Source organism: Dendronephthya gigantea, unplaced genomic scaffold, assembly GCF_004324835.1.
Source record: "Dendronephthya gigantea isolate DGI-Jeju-01 unplaced genomic scaffold, DenGig_1.0 000037F, whole genome shotgun sequence".
NCBI classification, from domain to species: Eukaryota; Metazoa; Cnidaria; class Anthozoa; order Malacalcyonacea; family Nephtheidae; genus Dendronephthya; species Dendronephthya gigantea.
Genome location: NW_021163047.1, coordinates 1,526,694 through 1,546,884, shown reverse-complemented (window position 1 = coordinate 1,546,884; position 20,191 = coordinate 1,526,694). Strand labels below are relative to the sequence as shown.

General features: G+C 34.7%; 2 protein-coding genes across 2 annotated transcripts; both read left to right on the top strand.

Moving 5' to 3' along the window:
- Positions 1-566: 566 nt before the first annotated feature.
- LOC114526133 (microfibril-associated glycoprotein 4-like) lies at positions 567-5,661 on the top strand. The gene is made up of 5 exons (XM_028547640.1): positions 567-607; positions 682-896; positions 2,255-2,300; positions 3,206-3,583; positions 5,023-5,661. Exons 2-5 carry the CDS (start codon positions 744-746, stop codon positions 5,298-5,300), a joined length of 855 nt encoding a protein of 284 aa, XP_028403441.1. The 5' UTR covers positions 567-607; positions 682-743; the 3' UTR covers positions 5,301-5,661.
- A 3,556-nt stretch (positions 5,662-9,217) lies between these two features.
- On the top strand, positions 9,218-17,087 carry LOC114526118 (fibrinogen C domain-containing protein 1-A-like). Its single transcript, XM_028547620.1, has 4 exons — positions 9,218-9,379; positions 10,455-10,831; positions 15,654-15,742; positions 16,828-17,087. Exons 1-4 carry the CDS (start codon positions 9,218-9,220, stop codon positions 17,085-17,087), a joined length of 888 nt encoding a protein of 295 aa, XP_028403421.1.
- The last annotated feature ends 3,104 nt before the right edge of the window (positions 17,088-20,191 follow it).

Sequence of the window (20,191 nt, the reverse complement as noted above, 5' to 3'; positions counted from 1 at the left end):
TCTCATCTGCGCATGCTGGCAAGTATTCACCGAGTTTTAGCTCATTTCCAGGTGGCAACGATTCTCTTGAAATTTTGTGTACCCGCTTGTACGAATACCAAATAAAGATCTTCATTTAGTGCTCGAGATATATTTGCGCTGAACAATTTTCATTCACGAAAATAATTACAATATTTTAAATTGTTTTTTGTTAAGGATAAGCGATTTGGAATTGCAGACATAGAACTCCCTTCACTCCAAAGATTTAATATTACTTTTTAGGTTTGAATCGAGACCGCTTGGGTATTCATAGCTCACTTAGTTTTCAAGTTGATTATACAAAATGAATTTCTGAATTTCAAATCGAATTTCGGAAATTAGTTTTGAACTTCCTAACGTAATTAGCAATTTCCCAGCCCACTTGTAATAATGTATAATCAACATTTTCAATTAAAATCCGGAGCACGACGTTTTCTTTGCAGCTGTTCATCAGATAACGTTCATCTTGATAACATTCAAAAAATGCGGCCAGTCATGCTAAAAGTTGTTACCTTGTCTCTACTTTTGCTTGCGATTGTAAGCATTAATGGAAACCAGTGTGGACAGAAAAATTACTTCTTTACAGAGGGTATGGGGATTTTACGAATCTGTCAAATTTTTTTACACAGTAAAAAGTTTTATTGTTAAAACTTAAAATTTCAGGTGGTCCATCATTACCTGATAATGCGTTAATATCAAGGCACAACATTACCTCTTCATTTGTTATGTTTGAATGCTACACTCGCTGCAAAGACGAAGTTCAGTGCGTTGGATTCAATTACAGGACAACAATAAATATTGAAAATTGTCAGCTGTCGAACGCAAACAAGAATAGCAACTTAACAAAAGGAAATTGGATATTAGTGCGTGAAGTTGCGGTATGTTTAGAAATTTCGCAGAAAAAGTATTCTAATTTTTGTGCAATAGTACGATATAAACTAGAAGAGCTTTCACGGGATGTTCTGTTGCAAATAGTAAGAGCCTAGATGTCATGACAACGTGATTTAATTAGTCTCTTGCGGTCAATATTTAATGATAAAAGCAGCTTAATCAATAGAAATCGCGAGGGCCGATTCATTTGCATTTTGTCAAGATTAACAAATCAATATTGTCATTAGTACTTGTTAAATCATTGCTCAATTTTAGTGGAAATTCGTTGAGATGCGTGATGCACGTTCGGAATGTTTTTTTATATTTTTACTAGAAATACATGCATGCAGCAACCCCTCCTATTTCAAACCAAGTAAAAAATGAACTAACCTGACCTAAAAGACCCACGTATATTATGAAATGACGCAAATTCTGAAAGTCTTATTATATTTTATCGAGTATATTATAGTTAATGTTTCCATCATTCGGCACAAAAATGAACATAAAGCTAGTGTAAACATTGTCATTAGCCGTTCAATTTTTGTTGCATTTAATAAGCCATGGCATGCAGCATTAATTTAAAATTGAAGCTTCAACCTTTAAGACAGTACACAATTTTCAGAGACAAAGAAGAAGCTTCAAATATTATTTTATTTCGTGAATTTCAGTTGACGCTAAAAGTTTTATAGTATATAGTGATATTTGTCATATCAAAATTCAAATTACACTTTCAAAAACACTTTCTGAAGTTATAAAGGTGTAATAGCCTTTCACAGTTGGTTTATTCATGGCTTTGTAGAACGGCATACAAAGCAGAAAATTATAGAATAAACTGCATCCTTACCGCGAAGCAAATACAGAATAAAAAAAGTAAAAACGTACTCTTTTAAACCTCTGGTGCCGGTTGTATCAAGTCCGTTTAGCTTAAACGGTGGATAAGTTCAAAATAGAAAGCAAGTCTATCGTTTTATTCAAGAAGCAAACTAAATGTTTTTTTACCTTAATACAAAGTTACTCGGTTTACAACTACAAATTCAGTGCATAATATCAAAGTTGACTCATTTAAGAGAGATGTAAGAGTATTATTTAATTATGACTTATCCACCGTTTAAGCTAAACGGGCTTGATACAACCGGCCTTGATCATGCACGGCCCAGAACATATATTAATTTTATGCTCGAGCGAAAGCGTATTTGTTTTTTCTTGTTTTTTTAAAGATTTATTCACCAACCGTGTTGACGTTTTTTCTAATAGAACCCAAACAATCAGAGAAATATTTCATTTTGTTGGTATTTATTAAAAAAAGGAAATATTGAGTAATGGAAAAGTAATAATTTATTTTCTATTTTTAATTAATTTCTAATAGACAAAGAATGAAGAGAACAGAAAAATAAGTATGACCAATAATTTAGGTAATGTTTTTAAATCATCCGTACCAAGGTCAAAAATTCTGCTTTTTCCTAATCCCAGGACCTGAATATCAACTGTGTTAGCAAAATTAAATAACAATGGTAAGAAACATATAAACAGCTCTAAAACTATAACCTCGCTGATACGGCAGAGCTAGCAACTTCCCAAAAACAAAAGCGAGAGAGTTGGTACAATACATAATTATTAACTATAAAGTGCAGAGTGCATAATTACATGGTGTGTATACATAGTATAAAGAGTGCAACAATTTTGCTAAATTAAAAAACGTTCTGCATAAAACTCGCGACGTTTAGCAGTGATGTAAGAAAGCAAACGCGATTGCTGATGTATTCAGCAAAACAGTTATTTGGCTTTGCGTTGTGTGTTTCACGTTTGTGGTATGAAATTTAATGTTTGAAAGGCTGCGGGTGTAAGCAGTTGTTCAAACATGAAGTTTTATATACGGTACATGAAACAAATATACGGTAGAGCTGAATTTGCTGCTTTGCCAAATAGCTTTCATTGCTTTCTTATACATTACTGCAAAACATCACGGGTTTTATGTAGAACGTTTGTAATTTAGGAAAAATGTTCAGCAAATTTTATGACAGTGGGGTTAACACACAAAGTTTGTTAGCGGTTTGGCGTTTGACGTAGTAAACGTCAAGTTAATTAAGATCTCTAATATCTACTGTCCTTCCAAATATTATCCAAAAATATATTAATTCCAAAGCTGAATTATTCTATATACAATAGTTTGTCATTAAAATATAATTTGTCATTCTCACTGACACAATTTAATGCAATAAGAAAAAACTGTATGGTATACTGTATCCCTTCGATCGTCTTCTAACTTCTTTAGCAAAAATGTATGGACAGATTTTAAATATTAATTATTCCAAATCAGGTCTTAACTGTGCTGATATATATGAAAAAGGAAATAACCAAAATGGAATTTATGAAATTGATCCCGACGGAAAGGGAAGTTTCAGAGTGTTTTGTGATATGACAACATCAGGTGGAGGATGGACTGTATTTCAACGTCGTCTTGATGGAAGTGTTGACTTCTACCGAGGATGGCAAGATTACAAACACGGTTTTGGTAACTTAAGCGGAGAATATTGGCTTGGTCTTGACAAAATACACAGGATGACAAATATTTCACAAAATGAACTTCGTATCGACATGGAAGATACATCTGGGAACACCAGATACGCTCATTATGATTCATTTAATGTCAGCAGCGAAAATGAGAAGTACAAGTTGAATGTTGGAGCTTATAATGGTACGTATAGCGTTTTAAAGACCAGTGTGAACTAATGAAGAATATTTACAAATACGCGCAACTTATTACGATTAATATTAAAAAGTGTTCTGAGGAGGGCTAAAACACATTTATGCCCGCGAACATATTAACTTTAAAGCCAAAGCCACAAAATACACCGCAATGCCCGCCAAAGTTAATATATATATATATATATATATATATTTATATATATATATATATATATATATATATATATATATATATATATATATATATATATATATATATATATATATATATAATGTTAATTGCGTTCGGCTTGCTGCAATATAATAAAAAAAACGTTACTAAACGCTACTAAACTTAATAAGTATTTAAAAAATACATGCAAATAAAAGATTAAAACAATTTCAAAAATATACTTTTATTCTTAGTTTCCCTGAGTCTGACGTCAGTTTTTTCAACTGACGGCCGCAGTTTCCGATTCTGAATTTGATGCTTACTAAATACCAACTTTAAATATATGATTACACAATTATTATTTCAGCTTATATATACATGTAAACCTCAAACACACGGAAACGAAAATAATTTAGGGTGACATAAAAAGGTTTTGAAGTCCTAAAAGTATTTAATTCATACTTTATGAAATACTGTTTAAACTAGAAATACATGCATGCAGCAACCCCTCGCTATTTCAAACCAAGTACACAATTTCCTGAGTTAACCTGACCTAAACTTATATTATGAAATGACACAAAACTCAAATCAGTCTTCAAGTTTCCATCATTCAATACAAAAATAATCACAAAGCTAGTGTAAACATTGCCCGTTCAATTTTGCTGCATTATACCATGCCAGCAATTAAGTAACGGTTTAAAATCGAAGTTTCAAACGATTAAAACAGTACAAAATCTTCACAGACAAAGAAAAAACTTCAAATGTTATTTTATTCTGTAATTGCAGTCGACGCCTGCGGCTAAAAGTTTCAGTATACTTTATAAATATAGTGTGTATTTTTGATACCAAAATTCAAATTACACTTTCAAAAACACTTTTTGAAGTTAAAGCAAAGGTGTAATAGCCCTTCACAGCTTCCTAATCTCCGGGCGGAATTAGTACCCTCGCACGGTGCTCCGCACCGGCTCGGGGATTATTTTGAAGCTAATATTAGTTTAAAGGTGAAAACTTCGGTATCACATAAGCTATAAAGAGTTGATAGTAATAAAAAATACGAAATTCTTCATGCACATATTTCGAGTTTAATATTAAGGCGAATCTAAATACAAAGCTAAAATACTAGCAAATTAAGATTTACAATATAGCTGACAGATTATATTTGCTATATTTGGCAGCTGTTATTATTTATCATGATGATAATTTGTAAGGGGCATCGTCTCTTAAGACACAGTCCTATATCGAATAACTTCTTAACGACAATATTTCTTTCCCTGTAGGTACAGCCGGTGACTCGTTATCAATTCATAACGGTATGGCTTTCACCACCAAAGATTCCGACAATGATGCTCAGCTCGTAAAGAACTGTGCAGTGGAATACAAAGGAGCCTGGTGGTATCGTGGTTGTCATTTTTCCAATTTGAATGGTTTGTATCATTATGGCCATCACAAATCGCACGCTGATGGAGTCAACTGGTACCATTGGAAAGGATACGATTATTCTCTGAAATCAGCTTCGATGAAGATACGACCACGTGTATTTGGAACTAAAAACTGAAATTGTAGCATTCAGAAACATTTTGAACGAACAACTTTTGAAAAAAAAGCTTATTTTCGTCGACTGTTTACTTCCTTAGTTTTGACTTTTATGTAGTAGAATCTTTGAAAAATTAGTCTAATGAGATGACGATTTTTAGCCTAATTTTTTCTTAAAAATTGTGCCTGTAGGACGCGGCCTCGTAAAGATGCGCAGCTGATTTCTAAAAATTGGGTTACGGCACCAATTTTAGCCGTGCCGTTTCAATAATGTCCGCGTAATGTAAACAGGGCTTCAAATTAATACAAACCAACTAATATTGCTATATGACTATTTATAGCTATAAACGTTTACCTGTTTTGTTGAGTATGTATAACTTCAAAATTAAAAGAGCTATTCATTAAACTAAGATTATGCTTTTTATATTCTCTGCATGATGTGTAACTTAAATTGTGATGTATATATATAGCATGAGATTTTCATTCAGTTAAGTCATGCAATTTTATTTGAATAGGGTAAAAACTTCAGTACTGATAAATTAATTACAAGTTATAAATTGATTAGGACTGGTTTACAAGTTTGCCGTATGGGAGTAATCTATATATTATTATTATTATTATTATTATTATGTACATTCAATGCTTTCTAAAATAATGGTAAAGAACGAAGCTTTCGTATATTTTAAGGCAAATTGTTCAACAGTGCTGCCACACTTGGCACGAGGCTTGGGTAAATTTAATTTTATTTCGGAATTTATACTCTCAACATGACGTCATCTATCAATCAGATGTACACTGTAAAAACTGAATGGTCGAAATGACCAAAAAAAGGTTGCAACCATTTAAAATGGTTTTTTCAACCAATTAAGTTGGTTAAAACCAAATTAAAATGGTAGAACTAACCAATAAAAAATTGGTCAAATGGATATGAAAGCTCATATTGATCAAAACAACCAAATATGTTTAGTAGCAACAAATAAAATTTGGCTAAATTGACCAAGTACTCTTTGCGGTCAATGGGGTATATTTGTACACCTCTGGGGCTATAGCATATTCTAAATCCTATAGAATATTCTATATGAGACCTTCATGACAATTTAAAATATAACATGTTTGTACACAATTGATTGGTAAATATTATAAATATGATATTTATAAATATTCTTTTGGCAAATAGCTTCCGTCATCCCTATTTCGGGCACAAAGACTCGCATTAATATGCCAGGCTTCCAAACAACGCTTTTGTCCATAACGATTGTTAGTGCATGATAATGACTTTAGAGTCGTTTCACACAATAGTATGGTTTGTTTGACAAACATATTCCGCCAAGGATGATTTTGAACTTTTGATGTTCTTTTAAACGTGTGCCGCGAACTGACGTTTTGTTTCACCTAGATATTCTTTCTTGCAATCCCCACATGGTATAACATCCAGTTCTGTTTAGTCGCTACGCGATCTTTGCGTTTAGCGAAAATATGTCTCAACATGTCTGAAAGGGTTTTACGGCAACTTTGATACCACATTCTCCCAGGATCCTCCGAATTAGTCCTGCAACTCCTTGAATGTATGGGGCTACAGCAAAGCCCGTTTTACTGCAAATACTTCTTTTCAATTCAAATTCAATTTTTGTTTGATGCCATTTCATATGAAAATTGTCCCGCTTTCATGTTGAGAAAACGAACATTTTAGCCGCACAACATTTAGTATGCAGACGTAAATGAAGAAATTAAACATATATTTCTCGTCTGCGAATTCGTGGAACTTGCAATTTAAAAATAAAAAAATGCCCGAGAGACCGTATGACCGAAAAGCAAGTATTATTATGCATTACTAATGCAAACTCGATTGTGATTTGCTAAAAACCTACAAATGATTCTCAATGTCAGTCTTGCCACCTACACGACATTGAAAATTATCCGTAGGTGACGTAATTTTTTGCAGCTAGTCTGTTATCAATAATGGCCCAGGCTTCCTTTCTAAAAAGGAAATACATAATAAAACAACTATTGGATTCGGAATTCGGAATTATCGAATAACGCAAACTTCGGCTTGATAATTCTCGATATCACACTCAATCTCATCCAATAATTGTTGAATATTGCACGAAATCCAATTTATACTCAATTTATTGCGAAGACACGCCTAAAATATAAGTACCCGCGTACACTCATGCAATTAATTGTGAAGTTACGGCTAAAATATGATTACGCGAACCCAACTCCATTCGTTTCTCAGATTGCCAATAATACATACATGTAGGTCGAGCACGGAAATGGCACGGGTACCCATTTTAGCTGTGCCTTGCCAAAAATGAGTGTAGTTGTATACGCTGTTTATACCCCTGCGACAATACGCTGCGACAGCGACGGAGTTGAAAATTCGCCTAGGTTTTGTTTTTTTATTATTATTTTTCGTCGATGTGGTCGTATATGGGCGCGTTGACACGTCGCAGTTTGTACAAGATTGAAAATTTAATATAAACGCGAATTCCAAAGGTAAAGTGTAAGACAAAGTGAACGTGTCATGCAGTTTATTTACATTTTTGAACAATTGAACTTCTATACTTTTTAAAGTACGATGTGCTTCTGAATTTCGCGATCAAAAATTTATTGGTTCGCAAGGCATCTTAATGAGTGGTGAACTGTATTGTTTATTTGTTTATGTTCAGAAGCTTTATATTGAAGACTGGCACGTGCGCGGCACGCCGGAGTTAACGCCAGAAGAGGCGTCTATATAATAATAAAAACATAATTAATCAAGTATGATTAATCAATCTGATCAAAAAGTCAGATAGAAAGCGTGGTATAGAAAATATGTTCAACTTCGTGTCACTTCAGTTTTGCATAATTATCGTATATCGGAAAATCGGAAAACTGCGGATATCAGCACTTTGGTGGAAGTGTGGAACTGTAAATCTAAACATTAACTTGGTAATCATTAGTAAAGCATTGCTAGAGCTTCCTATCTAACCAATCCGTTCATTTTTTAATTAAGCTTCAATTTGAATGATCAAATATCCACATATCGGTCACATTCTAAATTATTGGTATACAAAAATAGCAAGGGTTTAATAAAGGGTTTTAATTTCGACTGGAATTATACACACTTCAAATTTAATTCAGGAAAAGTTAATGGAAAAATGAGTCAACTATCGGTCCTCCGGCAGGAATCGAAGCTACGCTTCTGCGCTTTTGCACAGTGGCAAGAGCATTGCACCGGCATCGCAAAAGATTAGGTTCGATTCCTGCCGGTGGACCTATAGTTGACTCATTTTTCCTTCAACTGTTTCTGCCTTGAATTTGAAGTGTGTATAATTCCACTCGAAATTAAGATCCTTTAAACCTCTAGAATTTACGTGCACCGAGTGAAATGCGAAAAATTACAAAAATAGCAGTTGAATAATACATTTTCACCTATCGATGGCTTTATTATTACTTTCTTAAAAACAATAAAAAAATGCTTTTTTAAAAAACAATACTTTATTACTTTTTGTGCTTTTTAATTAAGAGAAAACAATTTTTTGTTAGTAATTGCTTTATACCTGTCACTAAACTTTATTACTTTGTTTTTCGTCCTAAATGCAGCTGACATCATGCATATATTGCGCCTACGATTTCATATTTTTTCATTCGCCAACCACTGTAAGTTTTATACACTAAGTGCATGGAAGAAAGCTTGATTTTAACGATGCTTGGAAGAGGAATTTTGACATTGCTGTTGTTTGCAATTGCAAACATCAACGCCAACTATTGTTCTCAGAAGAGATACGGGGCGATCACAAGCCGTGAGTACTGTTTTGTATGTTTGCTGGATAAAATAACATGCATATACATACAATAAAAGACTATTTTACGAGTTTCGTTAACATTCCTAGGGGGTCCATCTTTACCTGCTGGTATAAGATAATATCAAGACACACAATTACGTCTTTGTTTGTTATGTTCGAGTGTCACACTCGCTGCAATGACGAAGAAAAATGTGTTGGATTCAACTACAGAACAACAAAAAACGTTGAAAATTGCCAACTGACAAACGTTACCAAGAAAAGAGACAATAAAACAAAGACAGGAGATTGGATATTGATGTATGGTGTTGGAAAGGTAGGAAAATACTTACTCGTTAGTTCAATACTGATAAAGCCATTATAGAGGTGTGTCTGACAAAACTAGAAGATTTTAAGTTGTCGAAAAAAAAACTGTTGGCTAAAATATCTCCAAAAATGTGGCTATTTACGCCTAAGTATTTTATCATCTGGCTTGTTTAAGAGTAAATACCATGTGTATTTTGATACAGTATTCACCGAGATATCGATTAGTCAAAAATAGCATATTAAAATAAGAAATGATAATATTGTTCGTTTTCAACGTTTCATCGTATATGACTTCTTGAGCATAGTTAATTCTTGCGTATTCTGTGCAAACCCATGCATATTCTGTCAAACACATGTAAACTCACTGTTGTATCGTTAAAGAGGCATATTAAGATAGGGAACATGAAAAAGCAGAATTCGTGCGAAATTGTTCGTTAAATTTGTGCGCTATCGCGAACGAGCTTTTTCCCCCCATGGGACATGGACCAGTCTAAACTAAAATATAGCAAAATGAATTTTTGCTTTAACGCTTTCCATCATGTCATAACACAGAAAATAAAAATACCTCATTCATTTGACAAATGTTTCAATTTAAACTTCATTAAAACAGACGAATACGCGCGATAAAATACTCACTTTAATATGCCATTTTTAGCAAATTTTACACTTTTCGAAAGTGCATACTTAAATTGAAACCACGATATCTCGGACAAAACTGAATGAAAACCTCATGCTATATATCACAATTTAAGTTACACATCATGCAGAGAATATAAAAAGCATAATCTTAGTTTAATGAATAGCTCTTTTAATTTTGAAGTTATACATACTCAACAAAACAGGTAAACGTTTATAGCTATAAATAGTCATATAGCAATATTAATTGGTTTGTATTAATTTGAAGCCCTGTTTACATTACGCGGACATTATTGAAACCGCACGGCTAAAATTGATGCCGTAACCCAATTTTATTAGTAATCCAACATTTTTATAAATGGGAAAGTAAACCGAATACTTAAAATATTCGTTTTGATGGTTTTATTTCTTACTTCATGCAGCATTTTCTCCTAATTCATTTCAAATAGGCCGAAAATAAGGAGGAAAAAAGAAAAAATGCCAAAAGAAACTTAGCTGTTTCCAATAATACCAAAATTACTAATAAAACTGTTACTGAATATCTCTGCGCTGATCTGTATAAAAAGGGAAATAAACAAAGTGGAATTTATGAAATTAATCCTGATGGAAAGGGAAGTTTCAAGGTGTTTTGTGATATGACAACATCAGATGGAGGATGGACTGTATTTCAACGTCGTCTTGATGGAAGTGTTGACTTCTACCGAGGATGGCAAGATTACAAACAAGGTTTTGGTAACTTGAGCGGAGAATATTGGCTTGGTCTCGACAAAATACACAGGATAACAAACATTTCACAAAATGAACTTCGTATCGACATGGAAGATACATTATTATTATTATTATTATTAAAAACTTTATTTACCCACGCTAGCCTCGACAGCATATTTATATATAGCTGATTTCCACGAGGGGCGTCACACAAATAATACAATGTAGTATAAGTACTTTAAAAAAAAAGAGTTAAAAATGTAAAATACATAAACGTATTTGACACGTGTGGCACAGCATCTTCCACTAATTTACTGCTATTTCTCGTTTAAAGCAGTTTAAAGTATCTGCCGATTTAGCTGCAGGTGAAAGGTTGTTCCATAGCATGGCGCCGCTGTACTTAAAACTTCTTCTTAGATATTCCGTTCTGGGTTTTGGAAGAATTAAATCCTTTTCACTACTTCTAAGATTATAAGTATTTTGTTTCACACTCTTTTTACAGAAAGATTCTTTTAGACTTGGGGCGGCGTAGCCATTTAACACTTTGTACATAAATACAGCCTTGGATTTTTCCCTTCTATTTTCGAGTGTTTCCCAAGACAAGGTATTAAGAATATCTAGTGACCTTTCTTCGTAGGTGGTACTAGTTATCACCCTTGCTGCGCGGGACTGAAATTTCTGCAGTTTATCTTGAAGCAATTTACCGCAGTTTGACCACAAGGTAGAACAATAGTCAAAATGCGGCTGGATCAGTGCTTTATAAATGGTTTGTAACGTATTGGTGTTGACGTACGGTTTAGCGCGCTTTATAGCTCCGATACCAGAACTTGCTTTCTTGCATATTTTATCAATATGTTTTACCCAACTTAGATTTTCATCAATTTCTACTCCTAAACTTTCAAAAGAATGAATTAATGGTACTGGTTTGTCGTCAAAAATTACAGCATTTTCACCAACCTTATTTTTAAGGTTATACGGTGATCCAATAAACATCAATTTGGTTTTAGTTGGGTGGTGTTGTAACTTATTTTTGAAAAGCCAACTATGCAAGTTTTTTAAGTCCTCATTTAGATTTTGGACAAGAGTATCATAGTCATGTGATGATGCAGAAATTACAGTATCGTCAGCATAAAGATAGGGAGTTGTAGATTTTAGGCACTTTGGCATATCATTAATATATAATAAAAATAGCAACGGGCCAAGGATTGAGCCCTGTGGAATTCCACATATTATTTGTTTAGGTGACGAAACCTGACTATTGACAAGGCACACTTGTTCTCTCTTTGTTAAATAAGATTCAAACCATTTTAGCTCAGCTCCATGAATTCCAAATTGCGTTTTCATCTTTTTTAGTAAAATAGAGTGATCAATTGAATCAAAAGCTTTTCTGATATCAAGAAAAACAACGCCATTTAGCATGCTATTGTCCATATTCTCTAACCATTGATCGCACATTTGGATCAGTGCTGTCATAGTGATTTGGCCGGAAACCTGATTGATGTTTGGAGAGCAAGAGATTTTGAGATAAATGGTCATATAACTGATCAAAAATTTCCTTCTCAAATATCTTACTTATTATCGGTAGAATTGAGATAGGTCGGTAATTGTCACACTTTTGTCTGTTTTCAGATTTAAAAATTGGTGTTATCCTAGCCATTTTCCATGCATCAATATAAGTACATGTGTTGAGAGATAAATTAAAGATGGCGGTTAATGATGGTGCTATTATATCTGCGGATATCCTAAGTATTTTAGCAGGTATATTATCCAAACCCGTCGCTTTTGAGATTTTGAGTTGCCTCAGACTTATGGCAACATTGATTGGGCTAATTAAGGAAAAAGCAAATCGAGGGCCAGAAAAACTATCGGAGCAATCCTGAGAATCTAAACTGTTTGTAGGTTCACACATTTCAGCCGCTAATTTAGGACCGATTTGTACGAAATATTCATTAAAAGCGTCAGCTATTTGTTTGTCGTCTACGATAACTGAATTATTGATATGAAGTTCGTTAACATTGGGTGATTTCTTACTTCTATTTAATAGGGTGTTTATCAGATTCCAACTTTTTTTAACATCTTTACTATGTGAGCATTCTTTAATTTTGTCTCGAAAATAAGTTTTTTTAGCGCTTTTTATTGCAGCATTAACCCTGTTCCGTTCTGATTTATACTTATTCCAATGTGCCGTAGATGAATGTTTTATTGCATGCTTTTTATGAAAATCTCTGGTTCTCATTAATCGTTTAACGTCAGATGTTATCCAAGGCACCGAGCTGCCTCTTATTCTCTTGCACCGAATAGGCGCGTGCCTATCAAGTATCTCGAGAAAAAGGGATCTCCAAACATGCCAGGATACATTAGGATCGTCAAATTGGTGTACAATTTCCCAAGGGATTTGCGATATTTCTTCTATAAAATCGCTTTCAACAAAATTTTTGTAGTCACGGGTTTCTTTATAAGTGTGCCTTAATTTCGGTACTTTAATACTTTTAACTGCAAAAATCAAACTGTGATCCGATATTCCAAGATGGATCACGCCAGAATTTATTATATTTTCAGATCTGTTTGTTAAAAAAAGGTCGATTAAAGTTGCCGATTCTGCGGTCACTCGTGTTGGTTCAGTGATTAATTGATCCAATTGGTATAAAGAACATGACAGTTGGAGTCTCCGCGTATGGGAGTCTGGAACTGCTTTAACAAGATCACAGTTCATATCTCCAACAATCATTAGTTCTTTATTTTCAAGATCGCATTTACACAGAAATAAATCGAGTTCATTAAAGGCGTCGTTATTGGAATTAGGCGGCCTATACCAAACACTTACTAAGAAAGCCACTCTATGTGGTCTACGTACTTCAATACATATCATTTCAAGCGTTTCTGGAAGGAGATCTTTCCTTTCAGAAAAGGATATATTTTCTCTAATGTAAAGGACTACGCCACCCCCAGATCTATTTCTATCATTGCGGATCATGTTATATCCAGCTATATTAATTTCATTATCTGCTACTGAATCATCAATCTTTGATTCATTAATTGCAAGAATATCCAAGGAAGAATTAGTCAAAAGCACACGGAGCTCATCTATATGTTTTAGTAGGCTATTTATATTCAAACTTGCTATTTTAATACCTTTTAATTTGCTTATTGCATGCAATGGATGATCAAAAATACCTGATGCTGTGCCACACGTTAAATCAGTTAACGTTTCCTTCTGCGGATGTCCTTCTGTGGTTGTACGATTATTTTCAACAATTCTCCAAGTTTCTGAATCGTGGAACTCTGAAAATCCTGATAACGTTGTTTCTGGGATGAGCTGGTCCACTGCTTCCCCTAAGAAAATTGATAAGATGAACGGCTAAAATGGCCGAGCCTTTCGCATTTAGATGAAGTTTGCTTCCATTTAGGCATGTGTCATCAATGGTTGAGTTGTCAATGAATGAGATATCTAGTTTCGTACAAATGAGCTCAAGTTCCTTGTTGACTTCGTCAATCTTTATGGACAAAGCGAGGTCGTGTCGCACTGTTAGACCTGATAAACCAATTTTCGAATAGGGAAATTGCGATTTTACTTTTGTGGCAAGCTTTTCAATCTTTGAGAGCATTCGGCAGCGGATTCCAAAGGGAGATTATTTGTCCAGCATGCAAAATTACATGGGACGGGATTGCTTTTAATTTATCAAAGTTGATCTCCATTTCAATCTGATCTGCAGTTTTTCCTGGATAAGTAAACTTATGCACCTTCTTCTTTGAAAGCTTTCTAGGTTGGATATTTTTAATTATCGAATCTCCTATAATTAAGATATCCGATCCAATTTCGTGTGTTTTAGGACTCTGTCCCTTCTTTTGGCGCACATTGGTAGATTCTTCTTGGTCATTTGTAGGATTTATTTCGTTACCCTTGGGATAATTGCCATCCCTAATCTCTGTTTGCGTCTCGTTGTCCGATATATCGCTTAAGGTTTGAAATCGATTATCTACATTGAGCGTGTGGGAAGTTGATGAGATTCACTTGCTTGCTGCTTTCTGTTACAGTTTTTGTCCTTCTGTACAACTTGAAAGTTGTTAGACATTTCAGCTGAATTAGTATTCTTTTGATTTAAATTATTCAGGCAAGCTTGATAATCGTTTTGTTGAAGCGTCAGAGCGGTGACTAGATCGGTTTTCTCTTGCTCTAAATTAATAATTTTGGTGTTAAGGTCTTTTATTATACTGTTAGCTTTTTCCAAATTGTTTCTCAGGTGAACCTTTTCGTTTTCACACGCGCTAATTTTACATACTTGTGTATCTTCGTCTGCTCGATTTTTAAGTTGTAATATATCACTTTCGATACGCTTGAGTTGTAGCGCTAGGTCACAGCAATAACACTGAGAATTGTCGAATTTATGTCCACTTTTAGCATGAGGCGTTTCGATTGAAAAATTGTCCGCATTATTTAAGTTTTTGCGTTCATGCTCGTTGACATTGGTCGATGGATTTTGAATGATTTTGACCGGGTTTGAGTTTTCTTCGGCTTTGCTACACGATAGATGTTCGTCATGATAATCTTCGTCACGGTTCTTGGCTTTATTTAACGAAGCAAATTTTACAAGTTTTTGTCGAAGGCTTTGATTCTCGTCGTCTTGAAATACCACAAGCTTTTGCTTCGTTTTACTATGCCACTTCAATACATAGTTTTTACTTGTGAATTTCTTTACTTCTCCGCCGGTAGATTTCCACTGCCCTTCGATTCCCAAGTCGGATTGTATAAACAATTTCAGATTCTCATACGAACCATTCCAAACCAATTCGTCATTTATTTCGATAAGATTTGATTGTTTAGCAGGTGTTGATGTCACCATACTATGTTCATCAATTTCTTGATTAAAACTAAAATGATCTTCAATAATAACGGAGTTGTCAAATACACGTCCATACGCCATGATGTCTACTATCACTACGCCAGGAAACACTGCATACGCTCATTATGATTCGTTTAAAGTCAGCAGTGAAAATACAATGTACAAGTTGAATGTTGGAGGTTATAGTGGTAGGTTATATCTTTACATGCATATACAGGGTGTATGCAAAAAACTGCAAATACCGTAATTTGAATCCACGTGATCACACATTAGAAATAATTCCTGCAATAGCTACGCAACTAATTACGCTTCTGGGATTTCAACACGGCCGGGAGCAAAATTTTCATAAGGGCCGGTCACGCCTCACAAAAATAAAATAATTTGTAGGTGTATGCATGAAAATATCTTCTCTTCTCTTCAGGATATGCTCAGTCACCATAGGGAATGCTTCATTTATATTTATTATATGATGATAAGTACAAAACATATACGTCACTGGTATTTTCTGTATTCATCACACTGGTTGACTGGTTCAATATGACACCTTTTTCACTCACTCGCTTGCGCTTGTTCGAAAATCGTATAAAATGTTGTTTTATCATTCAATAGTAAGAAAAATGAATTTTCACAGCTAGTTTAGGTTTCCACTTATCTATGTATCAATTTTGCTAACATCAAGTACGAGGATCGAGTTTCCTTACAATATTTTAAATGATAAATGCACACGTGAGCCGCGATTGTATTCTTATAATTTATGTTGTTTTATCCAAAAGGTTATTTAATTCATTTGACCATCACGACAGACCTAGAAATCCATGTATTTTGAAAAAAAAAATGTAAATATTTTTCAGATTATACTGTTTGGCTTAACGCTTTTGAGCTATTAATATAAATGATTTTGATGCGATTTTGAATATTTAAAACTCAAAACACCCAAAAAGCATTTAAGCCCTGGTGAAAAGAGAATGCGACTTGAAGAGAATTGATGAGCGTTGCAACTCGCGCTAGCGTTTGACCGCGAACTCTGACGCACTCTCATGCACTCTCGTGAACTCTCATCAGCTCTCATGCACTATCGACTGGTCGACTTTGAACAGGTTCAAATTTTGACGAGAGTTCGAGCGCGTTTGATCGGTCATGAATTGTAAAAAATATTCCCTGTTACGTGCGCGGTAATTTCCGGTCAACTCTCGCTTCTCAACTCTCCTTCTCGTTTAACCGGGGTTTTAGGCAACGAACATTAACTAACATTTCAAGTTCCTTTTATGTTTAGGTACAGCAGGAGACTCGTTAACAAATCAAAACAGAATGGCTTTCACCACCAAGGATTTCGACAACGATGTTTCAGATAATGGTAACTGTGCGGTGGATTACAAAGGAGCCTGGTGGTATCGTGGTTGCCATCATTCCAACTTGAATGGTTTGTATCATTATGGCAACCACACATCGTACGCTGATGGAATCAACTGGTTCCATTGGAAAGGACATCATTATTCTCTGAAATCAACTGCGATGAAAATAAGGCTACTTTGATATTGACGTAAAAAAATAAAATCGGAAACTTGTTGATCTAATTCTAAAGGATTTTTATGATCGAAGAATTATTGTGTATAATTTTACATGGAAGTTTCAAGATTATTTGATCTCAGTTTATAGTCAATGATCAACAGTACACAAATCAGTGGGAGTTTTCCGCATTTAACAACATGTCTGTAGAACGTAAAAGAACGTAAAAAAGTGAATAATAAATAGCCTTGTAAAACGGAATAGAACTTTCAGTTTCCCTGTACATCGCGGTCATACCGTGCCAAATGCATGGTGGTAGTCTATTGTTAAGTAACTTTTATTCTTCTACGTGAGGTTGGAGATCTTTACAATAATTATACTAACTAATGTTCATTAAATATTTTTTCTTCTGGATCTTCGTCATTTACTGTTTTGTCTTTTCGTCTGTTCTGTATTCTTGAGCTTCTTCAACGTTTCACATGAATTTTACTCCGTTGATTCACTGAAGGTTCGGGTGCAGTGCACGCCCTTTTATAGTAAAGGTTGAGGACTACTTGGACACGTCATCAACCAGAATGGGCTGATCCATATCCAACCAATCAGCGTTGTAAGTTAGAAATGTGGGTTGGCGTTAGAAGCTCGCTCCAGCTCTCATATCTTTTTTGTTTAAGGCGTTGTCGCGCTGGTCGAGTTGGTATTCTGCTTAATCGATCAATGACGTGTGGTGGAAGAAAATTATTGAAATACTCAAGACATCTCATTAAAAATCTCAAATGTAGAATTACATAGCGGTATTGGGAACCCTCAGAATATTATATCTTTGTTGTTTCTGAGTGCCGGCAGTTTGTCCCGTATTTTGCCTGACGATTTGTCAACATACACAATGACTGACGCAAAGAGCGTAGTTTGAAAAATGTTAGAATATATAAATAGCCATGCACCTATGAATTTCATCATGGATGAATAATGTATACGCATTTTTAGTAAAGTCCTAAATGTGTAAAATTTCCTAATTTTATATTAGCATCTAATTAAATACACTAACTACACACCTTAGCATCAAATGTGGTATAACAACTGCCTAAAATAGACAAAAACACTTCTCGGCGTTTCGACCTGAGGCACTTGAGATATAACTCTCATGACGACGTTCCCAAGCGAACGGCCAGTGGGAAGGTATTTTTTTACCTTGCGGTCGTCTGTGGTTTCGCAACCGAACCGTAACCGCAGTGTAAGATTATTTCTGGACAGTACTGTATCGGCACCGCACGGCTAAAATTGCTGTGACCCAAATTTGTAGTGCTCAGGATACTAATGCGCGAGCATGCAGGTATGATACTGGCAGTAGCACACGTTTAAGCTTTGCATGCTGTGTAAAAAACGAGTATAGTGTGAACGTTTAGTCTGTTCTACTATAGCTGCCATTCGATCAACCGAACCACCAAGGATTTCGACAACGATGTTTAAAATGGTGGGTTACAAAGGAGCCTGGTGGTATGCTCATCATTTACTTAATAGCATACACCAGGAGAAGAAGTTCGACGTCAAAAATCGCCCGTGTAGCCGGGACTTAGGATATTTAACAATGTTTATATGTTGTATTTATATGGAGTAAAAAATATACTTCCGCAATCTTGTCACATGCAGTCGCTTGAGTGCTGGGTACTTGCTATACGCAGTCTCATCCCCTTGTTCCCGTATAACTGTCACAGAATTTCAATCAAACTCACAGGTAAGTCTTTTTTAATACTATAATTCTATGCTAAATTATATTGTTGTAAAAAGAACAATGGCTAATTTATTTTATCATTATTATTAACAATTCGGCACAAAGTATGTGCGTGACACATATCTTTAAATCTCCCAACTTGAATTATTGTTTATTTGTCGTTTGCCAACCCATATCAACCCTTATAACGTTTTTGCTTGTGCCTTCGCCGTTGTACAATAATATATTAAAGGAATAGGAATTGCTCACCGTGAAATCACTGCATGAGTTACTGTGATAATTTACCAATCAACATTTAATCACATTATTTGTTAAATAATTGTGAATAATCAATAATTACCCAAACAAATTTCGTGAATTAGGTCACATGCACACCCTGTATACCCCATACAAATTAGTTTGAATAGATATGAAAATCAGTTGCAAACACTATAGTGGTTGCATCAGAAAAAAACAACCATTAGTGTATGTATCTGTTTTGCATATCTATTCAGTACAACACGGCCGCTCGGGTTGTAAACATTACTTATATCATGAGGTCATTCACATCACTATAAAAGAGCAAGAGACCTATTGCCAGAAACACTTCTAAAGCTTGGTTTTCATCACTCGCAGACAGTCAGCGATCTTTATTGCCCTTTGTTACCGATGCATAAAATGCTTTGTCCGTCAGAAAAATTTCTACTTCATTGGTCATCGACAATGGATCGCGGAGCATCCCCGACTGTCCGCGAGTGATGAAAACCGAATTTAAACTTTGTTTTTTGTAGCTTTGTGACATAAAAAAATGATGTTTCAAATTCGGCAAAATAAAATCTGATTAGCCAATTACATCACTATGCATGCACCTTACGGAAAAAGAGCAAGAGGCCTATTGCGAGATACACGAAAACGAGGTTAGTCAGGTTTTCTACTGCAAAAATTCCAGAATCACTTCTAAATTCCGGTTTCCATCACTCGCAGACAGTCAGCGATCTTTATTGTCGTTTGTTTTACCGATTCATAAAATGCTTTGTCGGTAGAAAAAATTCTACTTCATTGGTAATAGATCGCAGAGCATCGCCGACTTCCGCGAGTGATGAAAACCAGGAATAAATTTTTATTGAAAGACACTTCGTTTTTTTGTAGCTTCATTGTGACATAAAAAAAATGATGTTTCAAATTCGGCAAAATAAAATTTGATTAGCCTCGCGAGAAATTGTACTTCGGCACAGACTTCTTCCTCTTTTTCGAATAGGTTTATGCACTTCATCTTCCAAAATTGCTTTAGAGTAAAAAATTAATTCGTGAAAAGAATTCTGCCAAAACTGTGCCTGACACAGCATTTACAAAACAAACTAATTCTAAAAGTAAAGATATTCATGTAACTCATTCTCGTTATTTTGGTCCTAATTAATCGCCT

Coding starts and splice junctions, on each gene's coding strand:
- LOC114526133 (XM_028547640.1), top strand. CDS start 744: ATGTTTGAATGCTACACTCGCTGCAAAGACGAAGTTCAGTGCGTTGGA. Junction 2,301..3,205: donor AAGTATGACCAATAATTTAG/GTAATGTTTTTA, acceptor ATTCCAAATCAG/GTCTTAACTGTGCTGATATA. Junction 3,584..5,022: donor GAATGTTGGAGCTTATAATG/GTACGTATAGCG, acceptor CTTTCCCTGTAG/GTACAGCCGGTGACTCGTTA.
- LOC114526118 (XM_028547620.1), top strand. CDS start 9,218: ATGTTCGAGTGTCACACTCGCTGCAATGACGAAGAAAAATGTGTTGGA. Junction 9,380..10,454: donor TGATGTATGGTGTTGGAAAG/GTAGGAAAATAC, acceptor CATTTCAAATAG/GCCGAAAATAAGGAGGAAAA. Junction 10,832..15,653: donor CGTATCGACATGGAAGATAC/ATTATTATTATT, acceptor TACTATCACTAC/GCCAGGAAACACTGCATACG.